At 40.3% G+C, this 20794-nt stretch overlaps 1 protein-coding gene across 1 annotated transcript; it reads right to left on the bottom strand.

The window, feature by feature from the left end:
* Window positions 1-10379: 10379 nt before the first annotated feature.
* On the bottom strand, window positions 10380-11309 carry OR4X1 (olfactory receptor family 4 subfamily X member 1). The gene is given in 1 exon segment (XM_069553740.1): window positions 10380-11309. A coding segment is annotated over 1 exon segment (930 nt).
* Between the last annotated feature and the right edge of the window lie 9485 nt (window positions 11310-20794).

Raw genomic sequence — 20794 nt, 5'->3', positions numbered from 1 at the left:
CGACTGAATTGAAATGAACTGAACTGACTAGATGGACCTTTGTTGGTAAAGTAATGTCTCTGCTTTTGAATATGCTATCTAGGTTGGTCATAACTTTCCTTCCAAGGAGTAAGCGTCTTTTAATTTCATGGCTGCAATTACCATCTGCAGTGAGACACTACACAATTAAGAAATATTTAAGACAAGGAAAATCTTCCCTAGAAATATAATGACATTAATGATTATTATTTAACTTTTAGATATGATCATTGTATTGTGGTTATGTTGTATAGACAGATCTGCAAACATTCAAATGATATCGTGTCTGGAATTTACTTCAATTTATAGATGAAATAAGATCGACCACGGATTAATAATTGTTGAAACTGAGTAATGACTACATGTGGCTTATTATGCTATTATCTCTACTTTTGAATATGTTTGACAATTTGCTAACACAAAACAAAGCATGTTTTGGTTGGAGAAAAATGTTTATTTCTGACTTCAGTCTTAGACTTTCTTATTTAATAGGTCTTGGGTGAAATTCCTTTAATCTCCGTTTTTAACAAGTGCATCTCAGATCTCAGATTAATCTGATGCCAGTGGTCTCTAGATAACACTGAGTAAAGAAGACCAAGTAAACATTGTATATATGGTTCAGAACAAAAGATGCTTTCCTAAAACAACTGTGTCTTGGAGGCCTAAATAAGACAACACTGGGAAATTTAGTTAGACAATCAGGTCATGGAGGACTTGAAGCTTGTAAGGAAAGTGGTAGTCCATGGTAGCTTGTAGGGAAAGTGATAATGTAATTAAATGGAGGAAACTGCCAAGACCAGACAGCTCTGATGATGAGATGCTAGGTGTTTCAGGGAACTGAATCAACGTGGAAACACTGTACTATAATAAACCCTAGAGGTCATCCAGAACAGCCTATCAGAATTCCTTCATCAACAATCCCTTCCATGTGACCATGAGGACTTCATTTGAATACATTATTTTCTGTATCTTTTTAAACTTAATGCAATGAGCATGTATTACTTTGCAATTTTAAAAGGTAATAATGATAGAAATAATAAAATTGTTACATTCAAAAATCAAGGAAGTCTGGAGTTATCCAGTGAAGGGGAACTTTGTCCCTGCAATACTTCAATAGCCCAGAGGGTTCTGATTGGTGACCTTTATATTGGATATGAAGTACATAATAGATGTTAGGCTACAATTAGATGCTTTGGTATTTAAAAAATTGAACCTAAGTTGTCTAGGAAATATGATCTTGCAGAGACCTTGCTCTTTAATACACTGTTCTAGAATACACAAGTTCTAGAATCACACAGTCAAGGTCTGCAGCTCAACATCAGCTGTGCAACATAAGATAAATCTCCTGGCATCCTGTTTTTTCACAGTAACATTGGGATAATAATACTATTTACCCCCTAGTTAGAAAGGTATTGGCAGTCAATAAACGTAAGGTACTGTTTTGGTTTTTTTTTCATGAGGTGTCTTAGGATGCAGCCACTCCATATCTAGACTTATCTACCAAGAAGCGGTCACCATGGTTAATGAATAACAAGTCTTCCCACAGCTTTATGAAATGGGCTGGCAACAAGCAAACATTAGGCCCCAAATGGGGCTTATTGAGTTGAATTACTGAGAATAAGACAAGGAGAGTCTATTGAGTACCTGATATTTGCTAAGGACAAAACCATAGATATAAAGTAAAGAAGACTAGACCCTGCCCTCAAGGAATCACTAGTCCTCTCAATGCTATTTACAATTCAGAGTGCAACTGAAACCCAGAAGTGAGGGATATATAACCCAATCTGCGGTTCAAAGAAGGTTTCCCATAAAACAGGAGTGAACCAAGTCCTATTTATAATCCCTTCTCTTACATAAGGCAAAACCCAGGTCACTTGAGCAAGTGGTCAAAAGACTCCACCAGGGGCAAGGGAGAGCCAGGGCTTCTGAATATGGCCCCCAGGTTGCATAGGGCATAATTTGCTCAACTGTACAGGGAGGCCCTGGGAAAGCCTGGCATGTTGCAAGGGCTCTTGGACCAGCTTTGCCACCATTTATGTTTTGTGACCTTGGGCAAGCCACTGCTCCTCTGTGGTCTTCCTCATCTGTCATAAAGGGCCTGAGCATGGCTCTTATATTCTGTGGTTCTTGTGGACTTGCCAAATGACCTTGAGTTCAGAGCAATACTTCTATATGGTGAAAGCCATTGTAATAATTCCTATTAGTGACCAGAAGTCAGTGAAGTGCTCTCCACCTGGAGGCTATGTTTTAGGGCCTTTCTTGGTTTTCATTCTTGCAGCTGACATGAGGTTGTCTTAGATCATGGAAAAATACTGGCTCCTAATGCAAACTTAGCTGGGTTGGGAATATCCCCAGGAGTAGAACATAGCAACCCACTCCAGTACTCTCACCTGGAGAATCCCATGGACAGAGGAGCCTGGTGGGCTACAGTCGATAGGGTCGCAAAAAGTCAGAGAGCACTGAAATGACTTAGCATGCACGTACACAGTGCAAACCACAAGGATTAAGGAGCATTAACTTGGACCTGCAGGGGCCATAGCATTATTAAGGTACTGAACCAGGCTAACAGATCAGTCTAAGGCCGTAACTCTAAGAAGTCCAAGGACTGTTCAAATGAATTAGGGCATGGCAACAGGCAAATGGCATAACTGCATTTTCTTGTAATTGACATAAAGGGAGGAGCATATTTCACAGGACTGTGTCTCTGACCCTGTGGGGCTGCACACCACAGGCCTAAGAGGTTTTGCCCCACAGGCCTACAATACATCTACCCTGCAGACCTACCAGGCCTCTACCCCCACAGGCCCACCAGGCCTCTACCCCACAGGCCCACCAGGCCTCTACCCCGCAGGCCTACCAGGCCTCTACTCCCACAGGCCTACCAGGCCTCTACTCCCACAGGCCTACAATACATCTACCCCACAGACCTACCAGGCCTCTACCCCACAGGCCCACTAGGCCTCTACCCCACAGGCCCACCACGCCTCTACCCCACAGACCCACCAGGCCTCTACTCCCACAGGCCTACCAGGCCTCTACCCCACAGGCCCACAAGGTCTCTGCCCCACAGGTCTACAAGACCTCTGTCCTGCAGGCCTACCAGGCCTTTACTTGACCAGCATAAAGACTGAAGAAAAAGTCCTGAGTCAGCAACAGAAACATCAGTGGTTTAACAGGTAAAGAGAACTTACACGTCTGAAGCAAGGTCCTGGAGCAACTCATCACTATGTGCAGCAGACGCAACAGGACATGGCGGCAGTCTTCCCTCTGGAGGCTAGGTAAACAGTTACAGGAGGAAATGACGTCAGGTCGGCTCCTCAGTTACCCGGGAAACCAGCAGAGGGGCACGCCCCTTACCGCGCTTTTGATGAACTATTGGGAACAATCATCAGCTGCACCTGGGGCAAGTTTGCAGGATGGTCAGTTCTGTGAGTAGGGTGCAGATGGAGCAGGCACTGGTCCAGCAGGGGACGTACGGGAGGACAGTCATCTAGGATGGTCTAAGCATACAGACCCCTCGAACCTTTCTTCAGAAGGCCGCCCAGGTGATTCTGCCTGTGTTAAGGAAGAAGTTGGCCTAAAATTAGCATTGAGAGAACACTTTCTGTTGCACCTTCTACTTACAAAGTGCAGCGCCTCCTCGCACTGCCATCATCCCTCTGCCTTAGCCAGACGGGGCAGGGGCTGCTCAGGTTATGTAGTGACCGGAGCTGCAAACACTAAGAGCTGCACTTTGGCTCTTGCGTCCAAAATCCCTTACCTTCCCGCTCCTTTTGCACCTGGGCCCCTGCTGTCTGCATAACAGGAAGGCTCTGGAACTGTCCTCCAGGTTTGCTGCTGGGTTTCCATTCTCTCTTCATTTTCTACAGATATTATTTAATTGGGGGAAGAGCCCGTGTAAGAAAATATTTTACCACCCACTGAGGCTTCACTGGAAGTGCTTCCAAAATCTACAGTGTTTTCTGCATTGTGGGATTCTGTCCTGTGCAGAGTAGATTAAAACATTCAGATGTGCCAAAATTCTTGAGAAATAACAGAAAATCTGATGTGTAAGGTTTTCGATAATGAGGACTTTTTGACTGAAAATAACACCATGAAACAAATGTTAAAAACATATGGGGTCAAGTACAGGCCCAGAGACATTACTTTGCCAACAAAGGTCCATGTAGTCAAAGTTATGGTTTTTCCAGTAGTCATGTATGGATGCAGGAGTTGAATCATAAAGAAGGCTGAATGCCAAAGAATTGATGCTTTTGAACTGTGGTATTGGAGAAGACTCTTAAGAGTCCCTTGGACAGCAAGAGGATCAAACAAATCAATCCTAAAGAAAGTCAATCCTAAAGAAAATCAATCCTGAATATTCATTGGAAGGACTGATGCTAAAGCTGAAGCTCCAAAACTTTGGCCACCTGATATGAAGAGCTGACTCATTAGAAAAGAACCTGATGCTGGGAAAGATTGAAGGCAAGACTAGAAGGGGATAACAGAGGACAAGATGGTTGGATGGCATCACCGACTCAATGGACATGAGTTTGAGCAAGCTCCAGGAGATAGTAAAGGACAGGGAAGCCTGGCATGCTGCAATCTATGGTGTCTCAAAGAATCAGACTCTATTGAGCAACTGAACAACAACAACTACTACATATCGAGTGCAGTACTGTGTTATCAATTTAGGGGAAAAGCTAGTATTAAGTAAGAACTTGTCTGGTTTTGCCTTGTTTTTCTTAAGCAGCAGAGACAAGTTGGAACTAACCTAGCAACTTGACTACTACCTTATGTTAACAAAGCATGTTGAAAAGTATTTCCACCCTGTGAATAGGGTAAGACAGACAACAGACAGTATACTATGATGCCTAAAAGCAAGGGCTAAAGGGTCAATTTGTCTTGTTAAAAGGTTAACTTTGCCACCTGGTAGATACATAACTTTTAACAAGTGACTTAACATCTCCTGAATGCCATTTTCCCATCTTAATTTTTTTTCCTATCTCAGATTTAAAGAAATCAATATGAAATTCACAATGATAGTTGGAGATATTAATACCTCCAAGGCTCAGACACAACCCCTACATGAACCCCAACCCCAGAACACACCCCCAATCAGGAGGGAACTCACAAGCCAGAACTTCTCCTTGAGCAGTGAAGGCTTTGTATCCCACTTCAAGCATCCCAACTTTTAAGACATATACCCAAGAGATAAGCCCCCAACACATCTGGCTTTTAAAACCAACAGGGCTCATGTCCATAAGATTCAAAGGGCTATAGCAAACTAAGAAATGGCTCTTTAAAAGGCTTGTGGGAAAACTCATCTACCTTTTGAAAAAGTACCCAGGCTTTATGTCAAAGAGCATTCCCAAATTAAATAGGTGTGAAACCCAATCCCTACCTATCTACTCTGCAATTTTAGCCAAAATTATCTGAGTATTAGCCAAATCTATGTAAACTGGGGGTAATAACACCTCCCCCAATGCCTACATTATGTGATGTCCTGCATAGGACCACAACTATGTCATACGTGACTATGACTCTGTCAGCTCCAACACTGTTTATGATTCCTCAGGGTAGGTTTTCACACACAAGAAAATCACCATTTTCAGAAGATATACAATGGGTTTAACTCTGTTGCAACATCTGGCTTTTCAGACTTTTCCTAAAGAAGCCACATCTCTGTTTTATGTCTCTGCTTCCCAGAAATGTGACTAACTGTGGATGTCAAACAAGGCCAAGAAGCGAGAGAACCAGGGAGATGTCTCTGAAGATGGTTTATCAACTGATAAAAGCCTAAACACCTAGAATTCTCAATATAATTTACAAAGAATACATTTGAATCAGTTCTAATGAGGTGGATGAAACTGGAGCCTATTATATAGAGTGAAGTAAGCCAGAAAGAAAAACACCAATACAGTATACTAATGCATATATATGGAATTTAGAAAGAAGGTAATGATAATCCTGTATGCAAGACAGCAAAAGAGACACAGATGTATAGAACAGTCTTTTGGACTCTGTGGAAGAGGGCGAGGGTGGGATGATTTGGGAGAATGGCATTGAAACATGTATAATATCATATGTGAAATGAATCACCAGTCCAGGTTCGATGCATGATACAGGATGCTCGGGGCTGGTGCACTGGGATGACCCAGAGGGATGGTATGGGAAGGGAGGTGGGAGGGGGTTTCAGGATTGGGAACACGTGTACACCCATGGCAGATTCATGTTGATGTATGGCAAAACCAATACAATATTGTAAAGCAATTAGCCTCCAATTAAAATAAATAAATTTATATGAAAAAAAGAATAAGCTATGATAAACCTAGACCATGTATTAAAAAGCAGAGACATCACTTTGCTGACAAAGGTCCACATAGTCAAAGTTATGGTTTTTCCAGTAGTCATGTATGGATGCAAAAGTTGGACCACAAAGACGTCTGAGCACTGAAGAATTGATGTTGTCGAACTGTAGTGCTGGAGAAGCCTCTTGAGAGCTCCTTGGACTGCAAGGAGATCAAACAGTCAGTCTTTAAGGAAATCAACCCATTCATTGGAAGGACTGGTGCTAAAGCGGAAGCTCCAATCCTTTGGCCACTTTATGTGAAGAGCCAACTCATTGGAGAAGACCCTGATGCTAGGGAAGAGTAAAGGCGAAAGGAGAAGGGAGCAACAGAGGCTGACATGGTTAGACAGCATCACTGACTCAACGGGCATGAATTTTGGCAAATTCCTGGAGATAGTAAAGAACAGGGAAGCCTGGCATGCTGTAGTCCATGGGAGCGCCAAGAGTTGGAATGCAGCTTAGCAACTGAACGTTTCACCCAATTCCCTTGACGTTAACCACACACATAAAGCACAATACTTCTAGTTCCATACAAGTCTCACATTTTTTTAAATTTTGAAAAAGACCCTGAATGCTATGAGTCTCATGATACAGTCTGCAGTTATAATAGAAAGAGACAATAGTGATATCATCCCAAGAGGGCTGAGCAGGCTGAGTCAACAACTGCATGTTCAGAAGAGTTCATCCTGATTGGACGTGCTACATATTCTGAGGCATGCCTTCACTTTCATTGAGGAAGGTCTTCCCCTGACTCTCTGGACTTAAACTTTAGATGCTTTCCCTGCTCAGCATGTAGGTAATTTCCTAAAGCCTGCCACTCCATAACCAAGCCACAGAACCTGGCCATAACCAATCAAGAAAGAAGTGTGAGCATATTATATTACGGTGACTTTAAACTTTTTTAAGGATTTGAATATTTTTATCAACGTAAATCAAAAAGATATATGTTGATAAAAATATTTGACTTTTATCAACATAAATCTTACATAAAATGGATTTTTAAGAGAGAATTCACTGCTCTGATTGAAAGTCCTCACATGCCTGTTAGACTGCATCCTATCCTCTCCTGCTCTGCTCCCCCACCAGCCCCTGATGTACCTGAAGAACTCTGGATTCTAAATCAGTCCACACACAACTGGTAGAGAAAAAACATCAAGGGTTTTGGAAGAGTCTTTGACCTGAAGTTTCCTCAACTGCAAAGTGAGCTTTGCCCCTGAGATCTAACTTTAGGAAATTTATTGGTGGATGCTCAATTCATAGTAGTCATTTGAGTCATACTTTCTGTTGTCTGATCTGTATGATAGTCTCAAGATTTGTGCCATTTTCAGTAATTACGTCACTAGAAAAAACTCTCTTCTTGGCCAACACATTGAGTTTTGTTTCCATGTGTTAGGTAACTCTCACGGCTCAATGCCCAAGTTTTTCCTCTGTAAGAAGAGGAGTATGAGCTGAAAGAAATATCATATCTTTCTGTTTTCATGCCCTATACTTCCAGATCCACAGCTCAGGTTTTCTGTGGACCCAGAAACATGAAGGTAGTCAGGCGGCAATTTTTTTTAAACATTTATTTTTACCCTGAAGTGTCTGGAAAGAAATACCTGACAGTAAAGAAATTACCAGGTCTCTCAGATCAGCATTCAGAAACTTAGATGTATGTATGTTTTGGTGATCCTTAAAGAGAAGTCGAGGCATGTACAGAGAGAACAAGGGCTTAGGAATCAGGCAAACCTGAGTTTGAACCCAGCTTTGTAGGTTACTAACTCTGTGACCTTAATCAAGACACTGATCTCCCAAAGGCTCAGTGTCTTCACCTGTAAAACAAAAGGATAAGTATTCATCTCACCAAAGTGCTTTCTTATTAATCATATGATCAAATGAGATAAAATATATGAAATCACTTGGATAATTGTAAGATATACACACATATACATATTTATTCTTTGTATATAACATTATCTTCAGAAATAATACAAGGTGTAACTATTAGTCTGTCTTAAGTTGTGTGATGTTGGTGTATTATTTAGATAATTGAGATGAACCAAAATAATAGAGATATAACAACCATTGTTCACTTACAACCTGAAGCACTATGGAATTCTAGAAACTTAATCAACAAAATATTTACTGAGTTTTACACTATGTCACTTAGAGCAAGATACAAATAAATAGGATTCAGGCAATATTCTCAAAAGAGTTATATTCTAACGGGGAAAATGAACACTGAAATATAGTTATTAAAGGTCTTAAAAGATTCCAGCTGAGCATTATGGAGTTCAAAGAAGGGAAAAGGCACATTCAATTTGGATAATTTTGGAAGCTCCCTAAAGGTAGCAGCATTTCTGAGGGGCATTGTAAAGTAGGTAAAGTGCTAAAAGGTAGAAACAGGAAAATATTTTAAAGAAACGGCACTACGGACCTTCAGAAGCCAGTGAGCTTTACCAGAATGCAGCTAAAAAAAAATCTCTGTCAAAAGCTAAAACACCTTCTATTCTGAGGACTAAAACCTCCAGGACCAACTTGGCCTGCCTAGAACCCACTGGGCAAATCTTTGGTATGTCAGAACAATAAAATTTCTAAGCATTGGAATGGCCACTATTTCTCTCCCAAACTTTCACCGCCCTGAAGCAGCTCCTTCTCCTTTTCCACCTACCTCTTCTTTATTCCCAGAGAGCCCCTGGTTTTCTAGAGAGTTCATTCTCTCCAAATCAGCCAATCTGCCTCAAGAGCACTGTCAAATGTGGAAGTGCAGCACCGGAAGACCCCTCCTAGACTTCATCCTAGAGACCCCTTCAACCCTGTCCAGTCCCATTAAGAAGAAGAAACTGAAACTTGGGCATATATCCAGAGAAAAATTTGGCTCCTAAGTATTCATGCACCCCAATGTTCAGAGCATCACTGTTTACAATAGATAAGACATGAAAGTACGCTAAATGTCTATCAACAGGCAAATGGGTCAGAAAATGTGGTACATATACATAATGGAATATTACTCTGTCATTAAAAAGAGTGAAATAATGCCATCTGCCACAGCATGGATGGACCTGGAGATTATCAGGTGAAGTAAGTGAAGTAAGTCAGACAGAAAAACACAAATATCATATGATATCACTTGCTGCTGCTGCTAAGTCACGTCAGTCGTGTCCGACTCTGTGCAACCCCATAGACGGCAGCCCACCATGCTCCTGTCCCTGGGATTCTCCAGGCAAGAATACTGAAGTGGGTTGCCATTTCCTTCTCCAGTGCATGAAAGTGAAAAGTGAAAGTGAAGTCGTGTCCGACTCTTCATGACCCCATTGACTGTAGCCTACCAGGCTCCTCCATCCATAGGATTTCCCAGGCAAGAGTACTGGAGTAGGGTGCCAGTGCCTTCTCTGAATGATATCACTTACATGCAGGATATTTTTTTTAAAAAATGATACAAATAAACTTGATTAAAAAAACAGCCTCACAGACTTAGAGAATGAATTTATGATTACCAGTGGGGAAGAGTGGATTGGGGAAGGGATAGACTGGGAGTTTGGGATGGACATATAAACTCTGCTATATTTAAAATAGATAACCAACAAGGACCTAGTGTACAGCACAGCAAGTTAGTTCCATATTCTGTAATAACCTAAACAGGAGAAGAATTTGAAGAATAGAAAAGGAAGGAAGGAAGGAACATGAAAGGAAGAAATTATATGTTAAAAAAAAAGATGGTGGCTGGGCCAAGACCTCTAGGTCAGTTAAACTTAGACAGTGAAATCTCGGTACCCCAATTTCCTACGCCTTGCTCCCCATTTTTCCCTGATAGCAAAGTGACAGTGAGTGAAGTCGCTCAGTCGTGTCCGACTCTTTGTGGCCCCATGGACTGTAGCCCACCAGGCTCCTCCATCCGTGGGATTTTCCAGGCAATAGTACTGGAGTGGATTGCCATTTCCTTCTCCAGGGGATCTTCCCAACGCAGGACTCAAACCCGGGTCTCCTGCATTGTAGACAGACGCTTTACCGTCTGAGCCACCAGGGAAGTCCTTCTCCCTGATGGAATCATCTATTTCTCCTCCCAACGCCCTTTCCTCCCCATCAGTCTCCGCAGGGCGGTTTTCACTTCAGCATTCCTGAATGAGTAAATGACGGGGTTTAAGAGAGGTGTGACCACCGTGTAAAACACAGCGACTATTTTGTCTGCAGGGAGAGTGACACAGGGCCTCATGTAGACAAAGGAACAGGGGATGAAGAACAGGGCCACGACCGCAAGGTGAGAGGCGCAGGTGGAGAGGGCCTTGCGCCGGCCTTCTGAGGTCTGGGTCCTCAGGGAGCGCAGGATGACCACGTAGGAAGCAAGCAGCCCCATGAAGCTGACCACTGAGATGCAGCCGCCGTTGGCGATGATCAGCAAGCTGACGAGGAAGGTGTCTGAGCAGGCCAGCTTCAGCACCGGGTGGACATCACAGAAGTAGTGGTCGAGGACCTTGGGGCCACATAAGGGCAGCTGGAAAATGAGGAAGGTTTGCCCGACAGAATGCAGCAAGCCCCCACCCCACGCCGCCCCCACCAGGAGGCCACACGCCCTTCGGTTCATGACGACCGTGTAGTGCAGGGGCTTGCAGATGGCCACGTAGCGGTCGTAGGCCATCAGCGTCAGGAGAAAGATCTAGGTGCCACCAAAGAAATGGAGGAAAAATATCTGTGTGATGCAGCCCTTGAGGGAAATGACTTTCCTCTCCATCAAAGAGTCCAGGATGAGCTTGGGGGCTGTGACAGAACAGTAGCAGATCTCCACGAAGGACAAGTAGCTGAGGAATAAATACATGGGGGAGGCGAGCCCTTTGCCGGCCATGATGGTCACCACAATGAGGCCATTACCCAGCAGGACGGCCACGTACAAGAGGAGAAACAGCCCAGAAATGACCTTCTGGGCGTCCCGGTTCTGGGAGAATCCCAAGAAAATGATTTCAGTCACATTGCTTGTAGCAGCCATGTTGTAAAGCTCAGGGGCTGACACCTGAAATCACAGAAAGCAAAGCGGTCTCTTCAATAGTTAGGAGCATCCTTTTCAGACCTTGAGAAGGCAATGGCACCCCACTCCAGTTCTCTTGCCTAGAAAATCCATGGACGGAGGAGCCAGGTAGGCTGCAGTCCTTGGGGTCGCAAAGAGTCAGACACCACTGAGTGACTTCCCTTTCCCTTTTCCTTTCAGACCTTGAGGAAAGCTGTCCTGCTCCTTCTTGATCCCCTCTGCCTTGAGCTTCTCCAAAACATGCTCTCCTTGAGACAAATGGACAAGACAATGGTCATAAAATCTTGATATTATTCCCAAAGCAGGAGCTGAGCTTGTAATAATGCTTCTTTGAAGTGTTTTCTCTGATTCAGTCCCTACATTAACTAATGAATCTTCACAAGGAAATAGAATATTTCACACACAAAAATTGAAGCTCAGAGAAATTCAGTCACTAATTCAATGACACACAGCTCGTCTTTAAACTGAGGTCTGCATCTCTCAAAATGTAGCTGTTGCTACTATATATTCTACTCCTGAAGTGTGCACCTTTTATTGGGATCCATAATACGTTTCAGTCAGTCCTGCCGTACACGGTAACATGGAAGCAACTTTTACAGTGGCAACTAGACGTTCTCAACCTCAATTACCCTGTAGTTACTGAATTGCAGGCTGGCTCCCTAAAAGACATAGGAGAGAGGCTGAAAGGGAAGAGACAGTCACCCTGCTTCATCTGCTGTCCTTGGAGGTGGCTATGGAGCGGAGGAAATGTGAATAAGTCTTTAGAGGGCTCTACAAGCTGACAAAGGGTGATCAGACACAGAAAATGTATAATCACATTTCTGAAGCCGTTGTTCCCTCAAGGTAAACAAGCTCGGCCAGTATCCTAAGACCATATTCACACGCTTCACAACCAGCCTGCAGTCCAGGTCAGCGTCTGTGTGTTGACCCAGTGACAGAAACACAGGGTTTGGGGTCAGGAGATGAGTTTTCAATTCCAGCACAGCTATTTAGTAGCTCTGTGATATTAAACAAGTCTATGATTTTCTTCCATGCCTATAAATTTCATCTGAAAAACAGAAATAAAAGTACCTTTTCCATGGTGCTGTTTTTCGGGATTGAATGAGCTCACAAGTTTTAAAACAAACAGTAATTGTATAAGAGAATTATTGATAAGAATATCAGGTATAATTTTTATTGGAGTTTAATTGCTTTACACTGTTGTGTTAGTTTCTATGAAAGCAAAAATAAAAAAATAGAACCTAATTAAACTTAAAAGCTTTTGTACAGCAAAGTGAAAGTGTTAATCTGTCAATCATGTCTGACTCTTTGCAACCCTATGGACCATAGCCTGCCAGGCTCCTCTGTCCATGGGATTTCCCAAGCAAGAATACCGGAGTGGGTTGCCATTTCCTTCTCCAGGGGATCTTCCTGGGTCTCCTGCCTTGCAGGCAGATTCTTCACCTTCTGTGCCACTGGAGAATCCAAGTTTTTATACAGCAAAGGAAGACAAAACAAGGCAAAAACAATCCTTAGAATGGGAGAAAATATTTGCAAGTGAAGCAACAGATGAAGGATTAATCTCCAAATATACAAACAACTCATGCAGCTCAATATCAAAAAAAAAAAAAAAAACCACTGGCAAAAGACCTGAATAGGTATTTCTTCAAAGAAGACATACAGATGGCCAAGAATCACATGAAAAGATGCTCAATATCACTATTAGAGAAGTGCATATCAGTATAATTGATTTACGCTTTTACTCTGCCTTATCTCCCTATTAGTGCAGAGTCTGATGGGGACTCAGTGTTCCCCACTTCAGAAGGCAGGTCTGACACCCATCTTTGTGTGCAGCAGCCTCAGGATCTGACTTAAACATCTTAGAACTAGCTTATGGAATAGTGGGCTATGGAATAACACAGGACTGAATATGCTAAGTGACATGCAAAGTCAGTTCCAGGAAGAAAAACGCTGCATGAGACCGCTTGTATGATGTCTGCAGGGTGGTAAAATTCAGAGAGACAAAAAGTAGAATGGTGGTTTCCAGAGGCCGGGGGTGGGGGTACATGGAGTTAGTGCTTGGTGCGTGCAGGCACAGAGTAGTTTGTGACAATGAAAGGCGTTCTTGAGATGGATGATGGTGACGGCTGCACAACAGCGTGTATGCTCTCTAATACACTGAACTGTGCACGTCAAGGCTTCCCTGGTGCTCAGATGGTAAAACGTCTGCCTGCAATGCAGGAGGCTCAGGTTCAATATCTGGGTAGGGAAGATCTCCTGGAGAAGGAAATGGCACCCCACTCCAGTACTCTTGCCTGGAAAATTCCATGGATGGAGGAGCCTGGTAGGCTACAGTCCATGGGGTTGCAAAGAGCTGGACACGACTGAGCGACTTCACTTCACTTGTGCACATAAAAATGGTTAAAGTGGTAAATTTTATGTTATTTGTGTTCTACCACAGATAGATAGACAGACAGACAGAGATGAGAGAGAGACAGAAATAGATAAACCCAAGAGACTCACATTTCCCCTCACCCATACCAACGTCCAAGAATAGAGGTTGAAGCTTGGCAACCTTGTGGTTTGCACTTCCTTTGCCTTTTCTCTCTAATATGTACTAGGGCACTTGGTTCATCTCAAAGGTTGCAGAATAATTGAAAAACTAGCACTAGCTGGAGGAAGTCCACAATAGGACACTCTTGCTATGCAATCAATATTACACACTCTTCATTTTGGAAAATACAGACCTCTGTTCAAACTGAGCTTTGTGGCCTCGAGCAGGGGACTGGACCTCTCTGAGTCTCAGTTTCCTTAAGTATAAAATAGGTGTCATAAACTGTACTCATTTGCATGCCCTTCCCTTACCTCCACACCAGGCTCCTCTGGGTATCCAGCTGACTCCCTGGCTGTGTGCCAGTATTTCATCCTCAGGGTGTTTCTGTGAAGAGCAGGAATCATAGGTGGGCATGCTTCACCCTCATGGCAAAAATGGCTGTGTTAGAAATGGATACTTTTTTCACAAAAAATTAATTTCACAAATTATTTCTGTGAAATTTAGCTTTGAATGTAAATGCTGCCTCTTTCTATAATTGCCATTGTTTGAGGGTACCAGTGGGAGAGATTCTCTCAGAAGATTTGTAAGGATCACTTTAGTCTTCAAATTTAAAAAAAAAAAAAATTAGTTCTGCTTTTCTGTCTAACGTCATTGAAGGTTAACAGAATAACATGTATATTTGGTGCAATCAAGTTTTCTCTAAAACGTTAAATTTTTTTTTTTAATTTTTAGTTTTTTATTTTTTAAATTTTAAAATCTTTAATTCTTACATGCATTCCCAAACATGAACCCCCCTCCCACCTCCCTCCCCAGAACATCTTTCTGGGTCATCCCCATGCACCAGCCCCAAGACAGTAAAACGTTAAATTTTAAAAGTATTTAGATCGGAAGAAAGAAAAGTAAGTTGACATTTCAAAACATTTGGGAAAGAGTTGCATAAAGAGGCCATCAGACTGTATATTATTCACAGTGGCAGTGACATTTCACCTGTGGGGTAATTTTAATTTTAATTCTGACATTTTAACTGGCAGGACCAAAGAAGAGAGTCTGAAAGATAAGATAATGTACTCTTATCAGTCAGTAAGTAACTGCGCATTTCCAGGGTTTACGGTTAAGAAAACTGAAACAAGGATGAACCCAGAAGCTTAAGACACATTAGACCCAATAAACAACTTCTGTGAAGCTTCTTCATTCTCATCCTCATCTATGATTTCTTATTATAATTTTCCTATCATAGAACTCTAGGTCCTGGGACTTCTGAAAAATAAGATTGGTGTGAACAGTTCCTCAGAGCTATCTGAGTAGCTGTATTCCAGGCTTAAGTCCTCAATAAGTCCAACAAATAATGTATAATTTTAAACAAACTGGTCCGACTGACTTTTCCAGTATTCATTTTATCCTACTTGTTTTCCAAAGATATTCTGTCACCAGAGGAATCAGATGCCCAGCCTCTCCTCACTAGTGTCCCTTACTGAGTGAAATAAACTGTTAGATCTGGAAGGAAGCTCGTGGATTCCTCTTCTTACAGAAGACCCAGACTCACACAGCGGGCTGGTGCAGAGCCTGGACTACGATCGGTCTGCACAGCTTCCTGTCCAATACTCTCTCCCTTGCACATCTCATCCACTGACTCCTCCCACTGGTGCCCACAGACAGGCTTCCATGCTGAATAGAGAGCATGGAGAGAGAAGAGTCATGTTGATAGCAAAAGGCAAAGCAAGGCTAAAGATTAAGCTCTAAAACAAATAACAGTAACGATGTGAACAATAATGGGCTCCTACTTCAGTTTTCCATCTTTACAGGGTTCTACTGTTACACCTCACATAGGGTAGGGAACTCAGCAGAGTTAATAAATACTGGAGGTTTGACCCCTGAACTCTGCATCTGCTGCTACCCCTATTTCAAAACTAAGATAGCATTGCAAGTATCTTATAAATATATATATAAGTATATGAAGGTATGTAGTGTAAAAAGTAAGCTTTCTGAAAATAATTCCAAAGTATGCCCCTATAGAGATTAAGAATAAGCTTACCTTGAATATTGCTTATTGCCTTGATTCTTAACTTTATCTTCTGAAACTTCCGTAGTCAGAAAACTGATTCACTTCAAGTCACTCCAGGCAGACAGAGATTTTTGTTTCACAGACACAAGGAAATATAAATAGTATGTTAGTTTGCACTGATCTAAAACTTGGGAATCTTGGGCCACGATTGGTCCTCAGCAATATTTAGGTTCTGTGTAGTTCTATCCCCAGGTCTGAAAGAAGCTAATGCCTTCATTTTCACCAGAGACTTTCAGGCATGAAAATGTTTTAGCCAGCCCCCTTGAATTTTTCAAAAGGATATTTGTACATGACTCAGCAGAAATCAAAACCAGCTTTAACACCCCCACAGTGACCATTTTACAAGTGGTTCTGGTGAGGGTGATTGTCATATCTGCTCTAAGTCAAACTACAGAGTCACTTTCTCCTCCTGTCATTGAAGGTGGCAGGAGAGACTTATATAGGATGATATCTAAAGTGTGACCCATCTGCTGGAAGAGTGGACAAATCTAAGAAAGACTGCCCATGATTGAAATACATGGAAGCTAGAGTAACAAAAATGAATGGTGCGATGTGTGTGAAGACCCTGCCTGAGTCAGAAGCTGTTCTACCCAAAAAAAAGCACCAGTTAATGCTTACCTTCTTCAGTGGACTCACAAGGCACCACCCATGCCAATATCTGCATGTGTCAATTCCAGCACTTAATGACTTTCTCATGAAGAAAGTTATAGGCGAATAGAACAAGATCAATCTATCCTAAAATCCAGTAAAATGAAGATTTAGAAAAATATTTTCTGGGCAGTGAAACTGTATGTATTTAAGTGAATGAGATGGAAAACTGAGACTAGAGAATTGAATTCCCTGAACTTTTCTGGCATCCCCTGTCTGGGGAATTTCTGAGAAGAGCAAAAGTCAACTTCCCAATTGTTTCCTTTCAGAGGTTAAGGAACTTCTAATTAATCCAGTTACAATGCTGGGACTTCTACTCGCCCCTGTATAATTAACAACCTCTTGCCCTGACCCCTAGAGGTTTCCATCTGCATTTCAAGCAAATGATGGAGGAGAATCCAGGATCACAGCATCCTTCTGTCCCACCCCAGACATCCACAAGAGGCTTTTGCCGGCTGATTCTGACCTCCACCCTCACTAGCTCAGTGAAGTCAGTGAGCTCCAGGGAGACTGTAACCAAGAGGACCAGGACCACTTCACGCACATAGTCCACATGTGACTATTGAATCACAGAATGCTAGTCACGGAAGGGCCTTCAGGATCATTTTGCCCAGCTCATTCATTTTAAAGATGCCCAAACAGTCAAACAGGGACAATCACTGTGCCAAAGCCACCCTGTCCATTGATAGCATAGTTAAACTCTTCCTAACTCCTAGTACAGAGGTCCTACCACGACTCACTTTTAAAGTTCTAAGCATTTTACCGCTGTGAACACATGGTTTTCATGTGCAAGGGCTTCAGAAGGACTGCAGTTCCCTAACTTCTGGGCATAGTCTCATAAGTAACAGCACAGTACATCTGTGTACTTCAACTCCTACCATCTCACATACCGTCACAGTAACGCTCTACTATAGAAACTAGCATTCCCACCGGACAGATCAGGTCACTGGGGCTCAGAAGGATGATGAGAATGGTTCAGACCTATATAAATAATACATTTTCCCGTTGTGTCAAATGACTCAGTGTAGCATCTCCCATCTACGCAGAATATGTCACCAGCAGCTGGTGCCTCACTATGAACCAAAGGGGCCAGAAGGAAATAAAACTAGAATTTGCCCCCAGTCTTCAGCCATGCTACTTCTTCAGAGCTTTGTATGTTTGGCCAAATACATTATGAAACAGTGGTGTGATGCATGTGGCCTCTTCCTGTAACTCATCTTAAATACTTCAAGAACAGAAACTCTATTTTTAAAGCCCCAGGATTTCTCACTACTTAAAGGAACCTATGTTAAACCTTTCTCCATCAATGCCTATCTCCATAACTTTTTTTTAACTAAACGGCATTGGCTACTGTAATAGGCTCAGAATTTCTTACCTTCTCACCATTATAACTCTGAAAAAGAAACAAATGTAGTAAATCCACTGTATGTTTAACAGCTTTTTTACATCCAGAACCTGGGAAGGACTTCTAGGAATAACATAGGCTGATGGGATGAAGTGAAGTGATATAAACAGTGGTCCACGGTGTGCATTTCTGTGGCCAAAGACGTGGGAAGACAGAGTTTCCTTTCTGCCCTACCTCACTCCTTTTAGTCAGAGACCCATGCATATACAGGCACATGTGTGTGCACACACACACGCGCGTGTGAAAGTGTGTGTGTGTGAAGCGTGGAGTCCTAACCACAGGATTGCCAGGGAGTTCCCCAAAAGATGTTCAACTTCATTCCAAATAAGAGAAATGAACATTAAAATTATTTGACTTCCCATTTTTTCAATGATTGTATTGAAATGTATTGGGATGTAGCAAAATCCCAAAATTCAGCAAAACATTTTACAAGAAAAACAAAGTTGTTGGTGAGAGTAGAAATAGATGAAGGACAGTTTGGTAATATCTGAAGCAGTTTTATTTCTAGAACTACACAGTAGTTCTGTTGCACATGTTTAGATCGAAGTTATTCTCTGCAACACTTCAAAACAATCCAAATATTGATCAGTGGAAGACTGGACAAGTAATGACAGTATACCTGTTCAATGAACATGAAAAACTACAAGAAAGAGGAAGTATTCCTTGTACTAATACACAAAAATTTCCCAAGATATATTGTTAAGTAAATGAAGAAAATTTCAGATTCATTTACATAGCATGTTTGTGTAAAACACAGAGATAAAAGATATATATACATGTATATATATATATATATACACACCCACTAGATAAACAATTTTCTTAGTTTTCTTTTTTTCTTTTTGGTTTTAATTAAGCAAATACTAAAATATATATAGATATAATATAATATATAATTATAATATGACATGAAATATATCATTAATTACATTTTATTTATATTAATAATTATGGTTAAATATTAATAATCAATTACACAATAATTATATTAGTATATATTAATATAATATATAAAATGTATAATATATAATAATATATTATATATATTTATATATATTTTTTCTTTAACCAAATACTAGAATACATATAAGATGATATATTCAGGAATATAATTCATATATATTTATATATAGTATATATAATATACATACTGTATGTATATTATATATACATATAATTCATATATAATTTATATATAAATTGAATATATAAATATATAATTATATATCTTAATTATATATGGTTTATATATTATATACATTAAAATATAATGTGTAATGTATATGATATATACATATATATCATATATTAATAATATATAATTGATTATACATATTATATATAATATAAATATATAATAATATATGTACATATATAATAATATATGTATATATGCATATATATGATCATAACATATATAATATATAATAATACATATAATATATAATATTATATATAATATATAACATAATACATATTAATATATGTATATAATATATACATATATAATATATATTAAACTTATAGTTATTATATATTTATATATTTTAATATTTATAATATAAATATTTATATATGATAATATAATATAATTATATTTATATAATTTACATAAATATTATATAATATTAGATTGGGTTATTATTAATATGTAATATATATTATACAAATATAATATATAATATATGTCATATATATATTCTAGTATTTGCTTAAAGAAACACCAAAAGAAAAACGAAAACTAAGAAAATTGTTTATCTAGTGCAGATGTGGGAATGTGGAAAAGAATGGAATGAAACTTTCCACTTGGCTGTCTTTTTATTTTGTTGATGATTTTTAATATTAAGAATATATTATTAGTCCACAAAATAATGTTAAAATTTTAACTAATTTCTTTAAATATGTAAGTTTAGTTGATCTTGTAAGATAATCTAAACAGACACAATGCAAAAAATCAAAAGAAAAAACTGATTAATATTACTATGTGGAAATGTAAAGCTTTAAACATTAAAAACATGTAAACTATCATGTAAGAATTGAATCGCCAGTCCATGTCTGACATAGGGTGCAGCATGCTTGGGGCTGGTGCATGGGGATGACCCAGAGAGTTGTTGTGGGGAGGGAGGTGGGAGGAGGGGTCATGTTTGGGAACGCATGTAAGAATTAAAGATTTTAAAATTAAAAAAAAAAAAAAGACTTGAAGCTAAACAATAATTAAAACTATCCTATTCACTTACCAAAAAAACTAAAAATGCAAGTTGTATAACAAGCTATTTAATTTTGAAAATATTTTAACTTTAAAATAATTTCTGACTTACAAAAATGTTGCAATAATAGTACAAAGGATTCCTGTATATGCTTGATCCAAATATCCCAAATATTAATATTTTATCACACTTTATCATTTGAACCAAAACAATGGCTTTCATTTCAGTTCAGTCACTCAGTCGTGTCCGACTCTTCGCGACCCCATGAATCACACCACACCAGGCCTCCCTGTCCATCACCATCTCCGGGAGTTCACTCAGACTCGTGTCCATCGAGTCAGTGATGCCATCCAGCCATCTCATCTTCGGTCGTCCCCTTCTTCTCCTGCCGCCAATCCCTCCCAGCATCAGAGTCTTTTCCAATGAGTCAACTCTTCGCATGAGGTGTCCAAAGTACTGGAGCTTCAGCTTTAGCATCATTCCTTCCAAAGAAATCCCAGGGCTGATCTCCTTCAGAATGGACTGGTTGGCTTAAGTAACAGTATATCCATACGAGGAAATATTTTACAAGTAATTATAATGAAGTTGTTG

The sequence above is a fragment of the Ovis canadensis genome, chromosome 15 (assembly GCF_042477335.2).
Source record: "Ovis canadensis isolate MfBH-ARS-UI-01 breed Bighorn chromosome 15, ARS-UI_OviCan_v2, whole genome shotgun sequence".
Classification (NCBI taxonomy): domain Eukaryota; kingdom Metazoa; phylum Chordata; class Mammalia; order Artiodactyla; family Bovidae; genus Ovis; species Ovis canadensis.
Note: the sequence above shows the minus strand (reverse complement) of the source record. Positions and strands in the feature narration are given on the sequence as shown.